The sequence below is a fragment of the Coturnix japonica genome, chromosome 14 (assembly GCF_054131305.1).
Source record: "Coturnix japonica strain WE chromosome 14, WE-NBRP24, whole genome shotgun sequence".
Lineage (NCBI taxonomy): Eukaryota > Metazoa > Chordata > Aves > Galliformes > Phasianidae > Coturnix > Coturnix japonica.
The window spans coordinates 11,961,015-11,979,692 of record NC_140676.1 but is presented as its reverse complement, the minus strand read 5'-3'; the positions used below and the strand labels follow the sequence as shown (position 1 = coordinate 11,979,692).

At 38.1% G+C, this 18,678-nt stretch overlaps 1 protein-coding gene across 2 annotated transcripts in view; it reads left to right on the top strand.

The window, feature by feature from the left end:
- RFX7 (regulatory factor X7) overlaps window positions 1-18,678 on the top strand; it is a 75,056-nt gene that overhangs the window by 606 nt on the left and 55,772 nt on the right. The window contains exons 1-4 of one of the 2 annotated variants that reach the window (XM_085515569.1): window positions 103-326; window positions 643-803; window positions 14,868-14,996; window positions 15,994-16,079. In XM_085515569.1, coding sequence (XP_085371695.1) covers window positions 16,036-16,079 — 44 coding nt within the window. In that variant the 5' untranslated portion in view covers window positions 103-326; window positions 643-803; window positions 14,868-14,996; window positions 15,994-16,035. Of the gene's footprint in view, window positions 1-102; window positions 327-642; window positions 804-14,867; window positions 14,997-15,993; window positions 16,080-18,678 lie in introns of those variants that run through there. The other variant, XM_085515570.1, reaches the window with a different exon arrangement.

Below are 18,678 nucleotides of genomic sequence, written 5' to 3'. Positions count from 1 at the left end.
GCGGGCTGCCGCGCGGCGTCGCCTTCTCCCCGGCAACCGACCGTCCCCGCCGGCGCTGTGGGTCGAGGCACGGCTTGCTTTTCTCCCCGTAAGCCTTGGCAAGCCTCTCCTGGCGCCGCCGGGTTTCGAGAGGCAGCCACGTTTCAGATCTTGCTGCCAAGTGGAGAAAGTGAAGCCATTGGTCACGTCCCCTCTCGCTCGCCGTGTGGAAGCCCACCGGCAGAGCCCGCAGCCCCAGGGCGCGGGGAATGGAGCCCAGCCCAGAGGCCCCAGAGTGTCAGCGGGCTGCCGGCCAGTGGGGCGAGGGAGAAGGGATGCTGTCTGAGGTGCCGTTATACACCATATTGTACTAAATCTTTATTGCTACTCTTCCCTTCTGGCCTTTTGGCCTTGCCTGTGGTTCTGACATCGTTTCGTGATGGCAGTTGTTTCAGTCCCACCCCGCAGACTGTTCTTTTGCTCTCTCATCTGTGTGTTTTCTGTTTTATTGTCTCTTTTTAGCCTAGTCCTCTTGGTTTTCACCTCCACGTTGTTTGGTTTTGTTGCATTTCTCCCCGTCACCCACTGCTTCATTCCCTTTTTCACACATGGCTTTCCCCCTCATCTGCGCATTCAGTGATATTTCCTTTCATGCATTTCTAGATGATGATGCCCCTCTGTACGAAGGTTGATTCCCTCATTGGCAGCCCCTGAGTCCTGCACTGCTCCATATGCTGCAGCTCTGAGGAAGAATAAGAAAAACACCACACTGAGCATCACTGAGTTCCAGTGTCAGAGTTATGGATCCAGATGGCCTTAACAAGGTCAGTTCATCAGCATTTCTGTCTGTCTGAGAGCACAAACATACATACAGCCACATATGCACCAGGGGGGATTCAGGCTGGACGTTAGGATGTACTACTTCTCTGAAAGAGTGATCAGGTGCTGGAATGGGCTGCCCAGGGAGGTGGTGGAGTTCCAGACCCTGGGTATGTTTAAGGAATGTTTAGACATTGTGTTGAGGGACATGGTTTAGTGATGACTATTGGTGATGAGCAGATGTTTGGACTGGATGATCTTGTTGGTCTTTTCCAACCTTGGTGATTCTATGATTCTATGACATGTATATCTGGATATCTGTATAGCAACAGTAACAGCTCTATACGCTGAGCTATATAGACTGTATGTGATTTCAGTGAAGAGATTTGCAAGAAGGAATTCGTAAAGACTTGATTGACTGAATATAAAGGCTCTGTGCATAGTTGGAGGCTTTCTGTGGAAGTATTAGTTGAAAAAACAGGAGACGTGCTTGGAAGAGATACACCTAGAGGTCTGAGACATGAAGTGTAGTGGGATAAATGGGAATGAAATGAAAGACAGGACAAATGTAATTAGCAGAAGGTAAAACAAACAAACAACAACAACAAAAAACAGTTATCAATATAGAAAATGAAAGTCCTTGAGGGTAACATTGGTATTGATATAGGAGAATAAGTCAAGCCTATGAAAAAATTTACAGAGCATTGTGAAAAAAATAATCAGCTAAGAAGTCAATCCATTACAGTTATTTTTTTTACTAATAGGAACAGCAGTAAGTTAGTGGTGGCCTTTTAAAATATGACATGCTTAACTCTATGAGTTAAGCTTTTGAGTTGGAGAAACAAGGAAGGGAGATGGCAACTCTAGAAACCAGAACTCCACAGAGGGAAGGATAGATTTTAAGTGGTAAGTTGTTGATTCCAAGACAGATTAAAGCATCATAACCTCTATAAATAAAGATTAAGCCTCCAGAGTGAGATTTTGGGAGATTTTAAGAGAAACAGAGGAACTAGAGAATGACAACAAGGTTGTCAGGATGAAAGCTACAAAGACAGACATACACTTTTCCAAAAGCAATTAATACATTTTTTTTCCCGAAGTAGAGTATTTTCTCTTTTTTTTTTTCAGACAGGAATATTTTAGAAATACACCTGCTGGATTTGAAGCTCTTATTTGATAAAGCTGTACAATCATGGCAGGCAAAACATGCCAAAAATATCAGCTAGAGGATCTCTGCTAGCGAGATACACAGGCAACAAAATCACTGGTTGAAATTAAAGAGATTAGAGCCAGTAGTTTTCTAGCCAGCTTTAAGCTAACTGTTAATAAACAAAAGAGGGGTAATTTGTTATATCATAAATGATTAAATATGTTAACACTGTAGCACAGAGTTCTCTTTGTGTAAAGCCCTATGGGAATGATGATATAAATGTATACTAGGACTGTGGATTTGCACATTTTTCTGTGATTCACAACATGATTTATTTAATATGATTTATTGAAATATTTAAATCCAATCAGTACTGGATTTAAAATTCAACTACCTTTATTTGAAGTAATATGAAAATATTTGTATGCTTAGATAAGTATTTATTAGTGAACCTTTAAAGTATTTCTCCAGAGACTTAGGAAACAGAAATAAGAGATTGTGTCATATTCTTGATCCCTTCGTGTTTTATCACTTTTACGTTGATTTCATGTGACCTTAACAGTTGTGGTTAATTCTATAATACTTAGCTGGTAACTGGGTAGAGAATAGGCTTATATTAGAGAGGACAGCCAATAGCAAGATACATACAGAGCTTGAAAAATTGATCTTGTTTATCTGCAAAAAAGCACTTGAAAGCCTAGCATTGGTATGGTCTGAGATTTATCTAGCAATTTTTGTTCACAGATTTCCAGTTTCCATGTATTTATTTTCAAAAAGTTAATTTAAGCATTGTGACTGTGGTATCAAAATGTTGTGTTGAAACAAAATGCAGATTTCAAGTGGATCAATACCTGCCATCACTCTGAGCTATAGCTGGGACCTATTTCTAGTATCTCTTCATGTTTATAGGTAGCATGTCTTTGTTTTTCTGTGGTTTTTAAGTGTTTCATATTTTTCTTTGTTTTAGAAGGTTTTGATAGGTCTCAGAATTACATGGCTCTAACAAAAATGCATGCATTACAAGATAAGTGGTTCACTGCATTGCTGATCTTTCAGCAAAGGAGCAGGTAGATCATAGAACAGAAGAGCTGAGTAAGTATAGCTGGTAGGAGTGGTTCAGAACAGAAGGTTGTAAATAGCTGTTGTGCTAGAATAGTTTATTGCAGAAGACAGCTGAGGATCAATATGCAGTGTTTATTTTTTATTAGAACAAAAACAGGCACTATTTAATTGTTACTTATGGCCGTCTTCTGCAGGCATTAATTTCGTAATCTTCCTTCCCTCCTCCAATAAAAATATGAATATTTATATATTGAGCTTTTCACTATTTTAGATACATTTTTTTTTTTGTTCATAGTATATTCTCACTGTCTCCAAGGTTCATTATGTTGACTTTTCCATGCCTTGTATCATTTTGCAGAGACCTGAATACTATCAACAGCTAACACTGTAGGAAGACGCATGATTTTCATGCACATGCTCATTAGTTGTCAAAAACAGAGAGACTATAGTATTTTAGGACAACATATTCACAATAGTGTTTTAGGGCAATATATTCCTCCACAAAAATCATTGCAGATGTACCAGGTTAAGGAGCCAGCAACTGATACAGCTGCTCAAGTTGGTTTGATTTCATTGTTGTTGTTTTTTTAGGCCCATACTAAACAAAGAAATAGCATAAGTAACATCATGTATGGGCACAAGCATTACCGTTTTTAGACCAATAATCACACTAAGGGTTTTATGTATTGTCATTGCTAATGTGGTAAAACTAAATTCAATTCATATATAAGAGGCTTGTAGTAAAATGCCACCCCTGTTGATTCCAACTCTAGAAGGAAATGGCTTTTACAGGACTTACTGCTGTCTGCCGCACCCTCCGTGCTAGGAAAGAGGGATGCTTTACTGAGGCAATAAAACACAAACTGTATCATTCTCACATGTATGCAAGTTTCTTTGACCAGGACAGTCTGTACTGCTTAGATTACCCTGCTCTGGGTTAAGCAGTCATGAATAGACTGTTTACTGTACTATGTTTACATTCTCAGTTCTGAATACTGTTACTTTTCTCAGTCAACACCCACGTTTTTAGGCAAGTGAATCCAGAGCAATCCAATCTGCTCTCAAAGAAAGCCTGTGTTCCTGGGGCTGCCTCTGTTGCAGCAGTGCACCCCACAACGCTGCCATATCTTGTTGTGCATGTGACATAAGCTGCCGTTCACACCATGCTTTTTATCTGCATGCTTCACAAGCAGGGCATGCACAGGGAGCCTCACACAGAACAAAAACCACAGCCTGAGCAGGCTGAACCAAGTAATAAGGAAGTAAAGCAGAGACAGGCTGACTGCAGCACGCGCTGACAGGCAAGGGTTGTAAAGTTAGCAGGCAATTTTTGTCTACCATCTATCTACCTGGCCTTCCTAAGTGTACCAAAGCTTAAGTGTATCACTGTAACCTAAGCCACTGTAACACTTAGATCCCCTTTCACACTTCAATAGTTTTCCTGTTTTACATTTCTATGTCATTTTTCTACTTCCAGCTGCCTAGAGGGGTAAGAAAGGAAAGGATAATTTTTGAGTGAACTGTAAGCAAAATTCAATATTTTGTTTTCTGAAAAGTCAATTATTTATTTTAATTTTTCAGCTCCAAATACCTTAATTTCTACTTTAAAGATACAGTTGGTATTTTGTATTTCTATTGTGTGGAGTTCTTCAGTGGAAATAACAACCAATCCTGAACTCTCCCCCAGATCAGACTGATTTTAATAAAATACATAATTCTCGTGCTATTACAGAAAAGATAATAGTGCAAACTCACATACAGCATTTTCAGACATTAGTGGAGTGGTAAGATGTAGACAATGTGTAGCTATTAAATCAATAATCCAGACATGGAGGGAATTCCTCAGACAGCTGCTGTTTTTTTGCTGTTTTTTTTTGCCCCTAATCAGTGATAATAATCCAGCAATGTTTGAAATGGCACAATTGCATATCTGAGCATAGTTTTATGCTGATATTTTCTCATGGTTTTCCAGTGCCTCTCTAAATTGTAAAGAAGACCAAGTATTACCAATAGCTGTGTATTTCCTATGAAAAAGCTGTTAGCTATTTGGATATATGAAGTCTGCAAAAAATCTTTGGGCCTTACCAACAGATATCCTAGAACAGTTTACTGTTAGTTTAGCCTGTTATTGCATGTTTTGTAGCAGGATGACACTAATGTATGTTGGTCGTTTATGCATTAAGTGTTGTGAAGCAGAACACACAGAGGAGGAATGCGTGAACCAAGAACACAGGTTTTGAGGGACAACAGGGCTGGGGGATGGGCAGGCTGACCTAGTAAGTCTTTTCCATCTCCACTGCCTCCAGTTCTGCTTTCATATCGGTTTCAGTTTGGTGGAAATGTTTACTCTGCTTCTAATGGCTGTGTAGACATACATATACAATGTCTAGTTGCTAGGCTATTCTGAATTATTTTTATATAGCTATCACTAGCATAGTTGGGGTTTCCAGAATGCTGTGTACAAACACAAACATTTTTCTTTGTTCTTCTCTGCTTTGCTGCAGTATTGGAGCTTACTTATTTCTATGTCATCCTTTCTAACCTAATCCAAACAATAACCTTGGCTCAACAATTTAAACATATTGAATCCCCAACCAGAGTAGTTTTTCCTAGTAATACTCTGATTACAGCAGCTTTTATGTCTGAACAGGAAAGGACCTTAAACACTAAATCTCATCAGCACTGTAAAAAATAAGTGGTGAGCATCAGTCACATTTTCTTGAAATACCACAAGTCTTTCTTGAGGCCTAATCCTTTAATCTCTGGGTTTTGGGCACTTCTGTTCTGATTACTATGGATCAAAAGGTTTGGCAAATACTCTTCCAGACCGCTCTTCAAAGTAGCCACTGTAATATTACCAGGTTATGACAGGTGTATGATTCTTTGTTGTAAGATGTTTGGGTTTTTTTGGAGGGGGAAGAAAACATAAAGCCAAACCAACCTACCAACCAAACAGCCTATACATACAAGGGAAAAAAAAAACAACAAAGAAAAACAACAGACCCAAACCGTCAAGAAGTTAGTTTAACAATACAACAGTCATCAGTCTGCCTGTCAGTACTTTAAGGTGTCAGTATTAGCATTCACAAATGATATATCCCCAGTGTAACCTTAAACTAGAATAACATGTTTTGGCATTTGCTCATTCTATACTGCATGATAAAAGAAATGTTAATCCATGCTGTATTATCGATTCAGCCCTTGGATCCTCTGCTTATGACTGATCTATGATAGAAATCCACTAGCTGCATAGTAAAATGAAGTAAAAATCCACCTATGTGCTTCTGTGTTAAACAAATGTATGTGACTTGTTAGTGCATTCAACTGCTTTGGAAAATTCTTTTAGTTTTGTGAGGCACAAACTTTTTTACTAATTACAATGACATGTGTAATTCAGAATTGGGTATTTTGTTGGGTTTTGTTGGTTTTCATAAACAAATGCTGACAGCAATTGTTATTATTTGCAGAGCCAGCAGAAATTCTTGTGATATTTTTTCTTCTGCCACATGAAAAAGAGATGTTATTTTAACACAGTATTTGATAGCTTTTAAAAATGCATGGCCTAATTTTTAAGCATGCTGAGCACCCACAATTGCAACTGAAGTCATCTCCAGTTGCAGGATGCCCCACAGCACTCTACAGCAGTCCTCACAGTTGAGATCCAAGTACAACATTAGTGATCATCTCTGATGAGAGGGCAGCCACCAGGAAAAGCACAAGTGTTTTCAACACTTGAACTAAAGTTGGACTGAATCTTTTGGAAGTTACATATACTGAACATGTTCAAAAGCTTTGCTTAGGTATCACTGCAACAATCACACTTAAATAGTAATTCGCCAGTTAGCTTAAACTAAACCAGGGGTTCAATAATGGGGATTTGTGAGGGAATACAGAGATGAAGCTACTGTGGGACAGTCAGGCACTTTGTCTTTCAAAGAAACCACCTTGCCATGGCAAATATAACCTTGGACTGAATACTGAATTTGCAGGCTGGGGCTATTTGGCAGTGATTTGAAGGTTTCTGTTGTATGCTCACAACTTGTTTTTCTTTAGAGGAGCTAAGATTTCCCAGGATTTGTGCTTCAGCAGGCGACAGTAAATAGATAACTGAGAAGGCCTCCTGAAAAATAAATACCACATAGAATTTCAAATCCCTGACAAAAACAAATATATAAATACAAACGTTCTTAGTTACATGTACAATGAAACAGAAAAATGCTCTTGCTTCTGTCCTGTCATTCGTTATAGTCCTCTTTTCCAAACAACGTTGAATCCCCATTTTCATGTAGATATTGTACATGCACTGAGAGGGGTAGGGCAGATTTACAACTAATGTAGTAGCAGATAAAAGGCTGTACGTTCCTTTAAGATATATTGTCAAATAATTTATTTGCATTATTAAATTAATTTATGTGTTCACGTGCTCTGAACCTTTGGGTAACATAGTAGGAGTGAAGAAAATCAAGCTAGTGTTCATTCTGAATGCATCAGCTTTTATGCTGTTGGCTGAATTGAGTAGAAAGAGCATTGCAATAGCATTTAAGTTCAGAGACTGGGCTGTGGGTTCTTCTTCCTGAAATCTGAGCAAGAGAGATCCATTGGAATAGCTATTTTGTTTACTTACATTTGGACAGTGTTTGCTACTCAGATTTTTCAAGGTTGTTGCACTGCATAAAGAACAGCCAATGGAATATAGAGATAAAAACAACTGATTGTAAGCAAGACAAACAAAAAAAGCTGAATTTTCAGTGTTGACAGCTTGAATAGTGAAAACAGTCATTGTAAAATTATTTCTAATTTGAATAAATTAAGCATTTCACACATAAAGAGTAGGAATAAAGTTAAATTTAATCCATTTTAAATGACATAATCAACATATCAGGCGACTGTGGTTGTAATCATGATTCTGTAGTGCTTCACGTGATTATAACGACATTCTGCAGTGCTTCATTTCATTGTATGTTGGATCTTGAAATGCATTAAAATAAAATTACACTTGGTCAAATTCTACTGAGGTTGATACATACTTTTGTCACACCTCCACAATGGTGACTTCAGTTGTGTGAAGATCACCTGCCTGTCATTTCTTAAACAGCCAGAACTACCAGCTGTGTTGTAAATGATAGTCGTAGTGCAAACTTGAGGTTCAAAAGTGCACTAAAACAAAATAAATGATATCATGCAAAGTGAAAAGCTGCTGTATTCACTGTAAAGACAGTGTTTAGAGAGGAAGCTGTTATCTCTGACATGAGTTTTAATGTATCCAGTTTTAATATATTTGCTGAAGTTTCTTAATCTTTCTCCTTAGTTTTATTTTAAACCTCAGAAGAGAAAATTATAGTTTCAATTTTAAATCTTATTAAGTGAATATTGAATATAGTAAAATCATCTTAATGGTTTTTGGCAAACTAACTCTTAGCAGAGGACTGTGTTTCCTGAACAACATAATCAGGCTTTGCTCACATGCAGCATTGCTGGGGAAAGAGAAAAAAAAGAAGGTAATAACAGTAATAAATGCATTATTTTTTCTCTTTATCCTTCATGTCAGTACAACATGAACAGCAATCAGGCATCCTTTCCCTGTGTTGCTTTGGCCCATGACTAAGTGCTGGCCTGTGCTAGAAAAACCACCTCAACTAAGGTTGTGGTTTATTTTCCATGCAGCTTTAGCGAATGTGTTGACATTAGCAGTAAAACAGCAAATGATGTTGTTCCATGCCATGTATAATTGCATTTTTCCTTCTGTGGTCAGCCGCCCAATAGAAAATGGAATGTTGAGCACTTGACAGATGATTGTTGATGTTTGCATCAGAGTTTTACAAAGCTACCTATGTGACAATGATGGTTAATGATCTGACAGGGCTTCAGGAAGCACTGCTTAATGTACAACAAGTAAAATATATTTTTCCCTACCTGTACAGTATTTCTGTAGATCTCTGAAAATATGTGAGTTTTCATGGAGATTGATGTCAAACTGGAACTCAGGAAAGTGGTTAAGCTCATATACAGTGATAAGCATGAGAGCTCTTATCTAACAGTGTTACTGAGCCAGATTGCTAAATTCGTTTCATCCCCTTTGGAATGGAAATGGACCCATCTGAAATACTGCTCATGCTAACCAAACTGTACCTTTATTTCCAGAAGGACATGCTAGTTGAGCTAATATTTGCCTTTAAAGTTAAGTTTCTCCAAACAAACTTTAGTAAACAGTTTAATTTATGTCTGGGTTATAGTAGAATGAATTTTGTAATGAATGAATAAGAGATAGGAAAAGCAGAACTAGCATTCCTGAAAGTAATATGAAGTGCTCTATTTCACTGTTTGATCCATGACTATACGGTGCTGTTTGAGTTATTAAGTTTTTATTAAGTTTACTTCTTCCACTATAAATCTTTTCCTAATGTTTCAATCCCCAAATTATGTATTCTTTTGATTAGTAATATGATATGAAGCCCTTTTATTTCCAAGTTTTTAGAATTCCCTTTCATACGTGAGGTTTTTTGGTATTGTTTGTTTGTTTGTTTGTTTTTTAAGAAAAGGCCTCAACACGCCCTTTACAACCTATACTCTTCCATTTCTTTACCTTATCAATTCAAGTTTTTCAATTCCAAGAATACTGTGGCAGAAACCATGATACAGGGACTACCTTTGGGACTGATCCTTTGTTGTCTGAAGTCTTTTCAATGTGCGCTGCAGCTGTAGATACAGAGTAGACCCGAGTTCATTAACACAGATTTCCACTCTTGTATCTTGCAATAGTTGGGTCTAGGTGGCTTTAACATTTAACCTGGAGATACCTCATTGTTACTGCATCTGGTTCAGCTTCTTGAGAGCACTGGTCAGGAGACAGTTTGTATTAAAACAACACTTTGGTGTTCTAGGTCAACTAATTCCCAGATATCCACCTCAAAAGCAGGTGGAAAAAGCAGCAGAAATTGTGGGAAATGACTTTGGTTGAGGGAGAAAAGATGAAGAATAGAACCCACGTTCCTTTATCAAACATCAAAGGGTCTGACAACCCAAATCTGTTACTACATGTGCATGGTTTGAGAATACCACCTATTGTGCTCAAATTTCAAGGGCATATATTCAGCCTTTCCTCATTAAAAAGCAACATTTTGGTGCTTTTTCTATATTTGATTTCTGCTGAAAATTATGGATCTTGAAAGCTGGATGCAGTTGAGCTCTCTGACTAAGGTCGATTCTTTTGTTTGTTTGTTTGTACTTTGACCAAAGTATTACACCGACAGCTTCCCAGGATCTAAAATTGTATTTAATCTGTTTACAAAGCTACGTAACTTCTTTGATTGTGAAAGAAGGAAACGAAAGTGACCATTTCTATATCATCTGATATCTGTTCACAGGGAGCAGAAATTACTGTCTAGCCTGCTTCCCCAGGAGAGCCTACCTGAGAGCTTTATGTGTCACATAACTGTATTGTACATAAACATGTGACATAGCTACTTGAAATGCCAAAAAAGCACAAATGAGCAGTAATACGCGTCAATAGAATAATAGGAATTAGAATAGCCCCTGCACCACTATAGCTGAAGGTAATTTCACTTTCATTGTCAAACAGAGCTGAACTGGTGACCAAAGGAATGTGTTTGTAATCCCTTGCTGTGTGCTTTCAGTAAAGGAGGGACTCAGGCATGGCACACTCAGACAGTATCACCTCTTTCAAATACACTCAGACTGTACAGTACCCTGCATTTTTTCTCTTTGCTTTCTTTGGTTACAGCTCACACATCTGTGAATCATTCAAGGGGAAATTTTGAGAGATGCTATGTGTCAGGTCAATCCAGGTTCACTCACTATATGTCCTTAGAAAGCCAGGAATTCTGGTGTGTAAACAACGGGGGAGGGGAAGGGAAGGTTTAACAAGGCAGATGGAGTTAATCTTTTCTCTAAATGTTGCATATCATTTGGTTATCTGATTATACAGTAAACTACAGTTGTATTTTCTTTAATTCAGTTACACAAACACGGCAGCCAATTAATATTCCTGCATGCCATGTGTTATGAAGGATGCAAGGAGGAAACCTTTGTTTTTCTGCTGCTAGAGGAGCTGTTTAAGTTTAACCGTATTCCTCTACACAGCAACAGCAAAGTAAATGACAGCATTAATTCAATCCAGAATGCCTGATAAATTGAGAGGGGTTGTTTACCTCGTGTATTAAAAAGTCTCCCGGGGATGGATTTTATTGCGATCTGCATAGTCATCCATCTTCCCATACTGTCTATGCTTATGCTTGTGAGTAAAACATATACAGTAATTTAGCATTCAGATAATCCCACAACTATAATCCCGACAGATTTAGCTCAAATTTCTCCTGGATTTCTGTTATCTAGTTTTAGTAGTGTGGTGTTGGCTGGATATTTTAAATTGCTGCAAATGCTTTTCTCTGCAATAAACAACATATTTTGGTGATCTCATAATTGAAGTTGTGGATTCTTCCTGGCATTAACCACATGTAAAAACGTATCTTTGTGAGGACAGTGATTGCACAGCTGGAGCATGGTTTTAATGGATTCCAGCTATTTGAATATGTACCACATAAGATCATACAGCGTTTATATGAAAATCAATGTAAAATGTACCTTCCCTCTAGTAATGAGGATAATCAGAAGGGTGTTCATCTCCACACATGATCTATTTGAAAATGAACAGCTTCAGTTTCAGTAATGATTTGCTACACTATCGTATATAATGGAATAGTATAGAGCCTGGCTTTCTTACAGCACCTTTAATGAGCAGATCAGAGATCTTGTATTGTTTTTAGTTTCCTCAGGCAGAACTTCTAGTTTTTCTCATTCGGTAGTTTCTAGAAAAAGAGGGAGCTCTCGGGGGAGGGAGAGCATCGCTATCTGCATGAAATGAGGGGATATTAAGTCCTGATGCAGTAGATACCTTTCACAGTAGACCACCCTTTGTCGTAGGTCCCTCTGATTAATTGCAAATGTATTCAGGGGGGCAGAGCAGACATTGTAGAGAGACTCCAAATGTGCTTGTACCAAAAATGCCAGCCCTCCCACACTTGCTAGCACTGGTGAAGCTGCAGGAGTAAGAATGCTTATGTGGGAGATTTTTAGGAGGGAAATGAACTGTGGAGAAAATTTTAAAGCTGCAGCTTTTAAAAGAGCAGCCTGAATGAGAGTGCCTGAAGTGAGGCAAGCTGCAGAGCAGGGCAGTACACACAGTGTGCTCTCCTAGCAATTGTGTTGCAAATCCACAAAGTACGTTATTAACTCCCGGGCCAGTCTTTTGGGAAGAGGCTTCTGCACATTTGGCAATAACATGATGCTAAGTTTTCCACAAGTGTCTGAGAACTTAAAAAAAAACAAACAAAAAAACCCAAACTATTTGGAGCTGCTTGTGTGATGCCTTGTGTGATGCTGTTGCTCCCCAGACAAGGATTCAGATGGCAATTCACTGAAGAAATTCAGGTACGCTCCCCTGAATCCACTTTGCTGTTTCGAGCACCTTCTCTGACCATGTAATTATTACCAGCCCCACAAACACTACAAACATTAAAAGGGAATTTGAATATGTAGAGAAAGGTAGCATTCTCATATAATCGCTTGCGATAAAGCTGTTTGGGATATAAAACTTATTTCATAGTTTCCACACTGCAGATTTGACAAAACTATAACGAAAAAGAAATCTAAAGCGTGAATGAGAGAGACTGCTTTACATCTAGCAATCACACTTTCGGGTAGAAACCCTCTGAAAGAAACACACTGTTCATACGTGGCAGTACTTTCGGTTTCATACTTGCTGTGAGTTATTCTTTGCACTAAATGCTATATTAATTGGGTTTCAGATGCAGCAGTGCTTACGTATGTGCAAAGAAACTAACAGAGCGTTCACTCGCTTCACCCATCTGCTGCCCTGGTAAAGCAATGGGCCTTCTCCTATTGCACTGAAAAGAAAGCCCCCTCTTCTAGGGAGATAAATGATATTTACGCTGAAATATCTATCAGTATCCAAGTTTGATCCCCAGTAAGTCACAACTATGAAGCTGTAAAGCCAGTGAGATGGAAAAGCAATCCGATAGCTCTTAAACTGCTCTTTCTTCCAGACGGTGCCCAGGACACCAGCTGTTGCCCCTGGTTGAAATAGTGGTTGGGAGTTTTCAAGCCTCAATTTTTTTTCTTAAAAAAATGTCCTTAGACCACTAAAAGCTGGTATCAGAAACTCAGGCAAATGGATTTTAAAATAGACTTGGCACAATTATGTCATAACTGCATCTTTATTTGTAAAGAAATATAAAAAAAATTAAATTTTACTGTCTGCGTGAGGAACATGCAAATGGACCCACAGGCCTTCTCCTTGTTGCACATACTACTTTTTTTCCACCTTATTATATCTCGATTCCTCTTTCAGCAGTTATTTTGCATCATGCCCAGCACACTTTTCTGCACGCTATTTGGATTTTCACTTGCTAATGCAAATACATCTTAAAATATCAGCTTCCCAAGTTATTAGATCCAGGGCTTGATGACGCATACTGGACTTAGTTGAAGCATCAGAGTAGCAAAGAAAGACCAAGACATGAGGGAGCGCCAAGTAAATATTGACATACTGATTTTATGACTAAGCTAGGATTATTTTTTAACTTGCCTATGCTTTCAGAAATGAAAGGAGAAAGTTTGAAAAATACAGTAGTATTTTTATATGGCCAAGAAATAACCACGTACTATGATCATAGATCTTTCTATTCAAGAAATCAGTCAAAATTAAAAAGAAACAGAACAAAGGAAAAAAAGAAAAAACCTTGCAGTGGGATAGGTCTGGTATATTTAAATGTCACATCAGTACTTTCCACGTCTGCATAAGTAATTTGAGTTTAAATGCACTGTGGATAAAATTATAAACATCATGTTTTCTAACTATTTACCAGACATTTATTCGGTAAAAATTTGTTTCCCTTTAAGCAGTTAGATTTCTAGTAATACATTTCTGTATTCCTGCCATGACAATATTTGTCCTCAACTATGGTTATGACACTGTATCATCCCCTATAAGCTGCAGCAGTGTGAATAGGGCAGAATTTGGGCCTGCAACGTATAGTTAATCACTCTGCGAACTCTTAGTAGAGCTGGTACCTTCCTGTCCCCTCCTCTACCTCAGTGGCGGAAGGAAAAGGCAACTCAAAGTCAGACTTCTCAGTTGTTGTAATTCTGGAAAGATTTTCTATGCAAGAAGTTGCCATTTGCACAATCATCCTTTTCCTTTTTGAGCTGCCAACAGCCAGAAAGTACCAAGCCCTTCTCTCTGCCTTGCAGGGTGAGGAATCTCAAACATGGCTTTGGTAGCTGTGTCCTACTGTTTTAACCCATTGAGGTATTTTCTAAAGATGGTCTTATTTCATGTGCTTGGCTGGTGTTATGGTGACCATGAGAGCACATATCAAGTTACTGGTATGGGAGTAGCCCTGCCAGGAAACCAGAGGGCATGTTCAGTGCAAACTGTTTTTAGAAGCCTAAATAGGCACAGCTCTAAGTTGGGTGCCTGCTGTATTAATAAAAGGACTCCACATTACTTCTGTCCAACCTACCCCCTGAATGTGGACAGAACACAGCCTGTATCTGTGGAAAGGATTACTCCTGGACTGATACCAGACTTGGCTAACTGGTCATTACTGCACCGTGTAAATAGCAGTATTCTTAAACTTGGCTTAGACGGTTGGATTCTTGAGCTTGGGTTCTGCCAGGATTCAGGGAGAGGACTTCTTAAAAACCTGAAAGGAAAACTAAGTTAAACCTAACAAAAACAACCAAACAAAAACAAAAACACAAAACCTCCTAACACAGGAAATTTTAATTAACACAATATGATCAACTTGTTCTGCAGGTTAAAGTGAAAATGACAAGCACAGCGAAAGCTTTCCCTACTTCCTCTCTTCGTGACACTGGAAGAAATCTATTCTTCGCTTCCTGAAGAGAAGAAAGTGATCTGCCACAGGAAAAGCAAGTTAGCAAGGTGACCTGTTTGTTTATGTTATTCTTATATAAAAAGCCCAGGTCTGAAGTGTAAACTCAGCTGCTCCAGTATAGCATATTCACAGTAAAACTGCTGAGAACCTCAGCGAGCTATCTCAAACAGTAAAGTCCAGGATTTTATCCATTTTAATAGCCACATTTGTTCCCATGCTCAAATCATATTGGTTGTAAACTAACAGCTTTTATCTGAATTTCTGTATTTTCACATATAACATTTATTAATAAGCTATTTAAGCATATCAAACATCTCTTGAGTTCACTTTAAAAATAACAAGAGGACAGGAAGTCCTTTCTCATATTGACGCTTATACTTCATTCTGTTTTTCTTTTGAATTGTTAGATAAATATTAGAAGCCTGTGAGTATGAGAACAGCTGCTTCTTGGCTGTATGTGGTGTTGATTTGTAAGAGCTGTGATATTGTAACTGTTAAACTAATTAGAAGTTTTGGCAATAAACTGTTAAGATGTTGACAAAGCATCTTGATAAAGGATATAATTCTTCTACTGTCTGCACTGATTTGCTGTTGACTTCTTTGCTATGTTGAGGATTCAATCCAAACATGTTGGTTAAGACCACAAAGATCTCTGTGGGTACAGAGAAGACTACAGCCACCAATGCTGACTCATTCACTGCCATGCTCATCTGACATGGGAACCTGCCACTCACCCTCCACCCCCATTCCCATGTGGTTAGCTGCCCAGGGACTGGATTCCCTTAAAAAGCTTCATCCTCATCTCAGCGGTACCTTTCTGTACAGCTAGATTTTAGCTTTTAGCTAAACCTATTGTCTGGATGAGATAAGTATAGGATTTCAGCCAGATTGATTGTGAGCAACATTTTCTTTTCAAATATTCTTGGCTCCAATCCCACAGAAGTTGCTTCAATCCAACAGAATAAAATCCTGTCCTACAGACAGATGAACCAGTCACTTTACATCAGCATGCTATATAATTATCCTGTATGTTCCCTATAACAGGTATTCTATACAGAGCTTCTGTTTTCCACATGAAATCTGGATATGATACTATCTTCAAGATCACTCACTGCGAATTTCTTACAAAGGTAAGGGGAGGCATTAAGAATTTGAACCTACGTATAGTGTCATAAACAAAGAGAATTAATCAGTCTTTCATTTCATACATATCATCACGATAATAAAAAGTAATGTGCCTGCTCCATTGAGCACTGTGCAGGTGACAAGAACTCCCTGTGAAGATTATAAAATTGTTCAATCCAAATAGACAATGTGATTTTTTTTTTTCCAATTTGACTCAGATTGTAAAATGAATGAGATTTACTCTCCAAGTCCTTACTAAGTAATGATGCAATCACATATTCATGCTGAGAAAGACCTTTCAGTGGGATTCTTTGTAAAATAAGACATTTTCAGCTTCTGTAAGAAGAATCATTGCAGGGATAGTAACATTTTACTGCTACTTAAAATCTGCCTGGCATCTCTGTTAATTATTTAGGCTGTAGCAGAAAAAGAAACATAATGGAATTACTATTGGAAGAATTTGTGATCTGTTATGAAGTGAAAGTGATCTTGATATATGAGTAGTATTGGGAGGAACCACTACTGAGAAAACTGAAAACAGATCTATGTGCACAGTATTCTTGTTCTACAGGAAGTAGTGGGAGTTAATATGTGAAAAAGAGCTGTTCACAAATCAGTATCCCTTGGAGCTCTCTGAATGAGTTTTCCTGCACTTCATGGTATTCTGTAAAGAGAAAGATCCTCTTTCTCCTTCTTGCCTTTATGTGTCACTAACTGTGCACAAAGCCACACATGTACCAGTTCACTCTGGTTCATCAGCAGAGGGTGCAGAATAGGATCAGGTACAAAAATAAAGGTTCTAGTCCATGATGGTGTTTACAGCTACAAATCTTAATGCAAAATAGTGTTAATTGTTAAAGTTTTACTCAAAACTATCTTGTTACATAATTGGACACAAAGAAATGGTCTCAAGTTGTACAGAGGAGATTTAGGCTAGATATCAGGAATAATTTCTCTGGGGAGTGGGTGATCAAACATTGGAAAGGGCTGCCATGGGAAGTGGTGGAGCCCCTTTCCCTGGAGATATTTAAGAGACGTGTTGTCATGGAATTAAGTGACCTACTTTAGTGATGAGATTTGATAAGTCTGGTTGATGGCTTCACTTCATGGTCTCAAAGGTCTTTTCCAACCTGGATGATGCTATGGTTCTATGATTGAAATCTTTCCAAAGCATACCATAATGGATGCTAGAGATGCTTTTGCACTGCCTTCAGTCACAGATTAATTAGATTCATTAACAGTTTTCATAATGAAGTCCACAACTTGCAGAAGATTTGTATTACAAGTGTATGTGTAGAACCTGTTGTTCCAGATTGTACTTCTTTCCTGAAGCATGCATGACAAGCTATTCAGTATCTTTATGACTGTAAAAAACGGTGAGCCAACTGGTATTTATTACTAGCTGTGGACTGGGTCAGTGCAGAGTTTTACCACAAGAAGGTACATTCTTGAAGGGTTGTGCCTGAAGGGCACTATCCCTTTTGGATCATCCTAGCAGGGAAAAAGATCTCTATTTTAATAAAGATCCACTGAGCTCCTATCTATGCCTCAGGGGAGTGTAGGTAGAGTGACACACTTTGCCCATGTGCTCTCCAAGCATAGTCACTCTTGATTTGTACCTGGTCTTTTTCCAGAGTTCTGGGATGGAGGAAACCCTAGTCATGCCTTGCCTCATTCCATATAGATGCACTAAGACAACTTCAATTACTGCTACATTATGTTGAACAATTAAGTCTGTGTAACATCATTATGTATGCATGCATTATACCTACATTCTCAGAACAAAGGTGCATCTGTGAGCATGTATATCAGACTGCTACTTACATAGAAGACAAATTATATTTATTCTATACTAATTAATGCTGCAGGCAGAATTTTTCACTCTTTAAATTATCTTGAATGTCCATTTTTAGAATCTAAATACATACATACAGATTCTTTTTGCTTTGACAGATAGCAGTTGTATTTTATCTCCTTTCAATACGTTTGTTCAAGTACTATCTTGTGTACCTTCAATCTGAATGTCATTATTGTAGTTCTGTTTCTATTTAAATCAAATTAATCAATTGAATTAATCAGTTTCAAGATGGAAAGCAAACAATGGTGCTAAACTTCCATGGACTTGAGAGAGCTAAATTGGACAGGAGTTGGGTCTAGGGTCTACAGGTATTGGCTTTATTAGCAGTTTCCTTTATTTATAGTTTGTTTTTCCATAGCTTCTTGTTTTAGGTTAACATTACACATTAAAGATGAAGTGTGGCCACCAGTGAGATATTACTATTCAGTGTAACTTGTTCTGAAATGTTGCTTGAGATACATGGTCTTTGCATGGTCTTCTATTCTTACATTGGAGCATTCCTGCCTTAGAACGTGCGTACATAGATATGGCTAGAAACAAAACGCAATGGTGTTTTTGTCTTGGATATTAAACCTTGTTGCTTTAAGGGAAACCCTGAACAAAACTAGGCCAAAAACTTGACCTATTTTAAAAGATGTGGCAATCTGTTCTTTTAAAAAATCATTCACACTTCATTGAGTCCTTCTTTCTCTCTTATACCATGAAAAATATCCTACAGTATCAACATTCAGAACTGTTCTATCTCT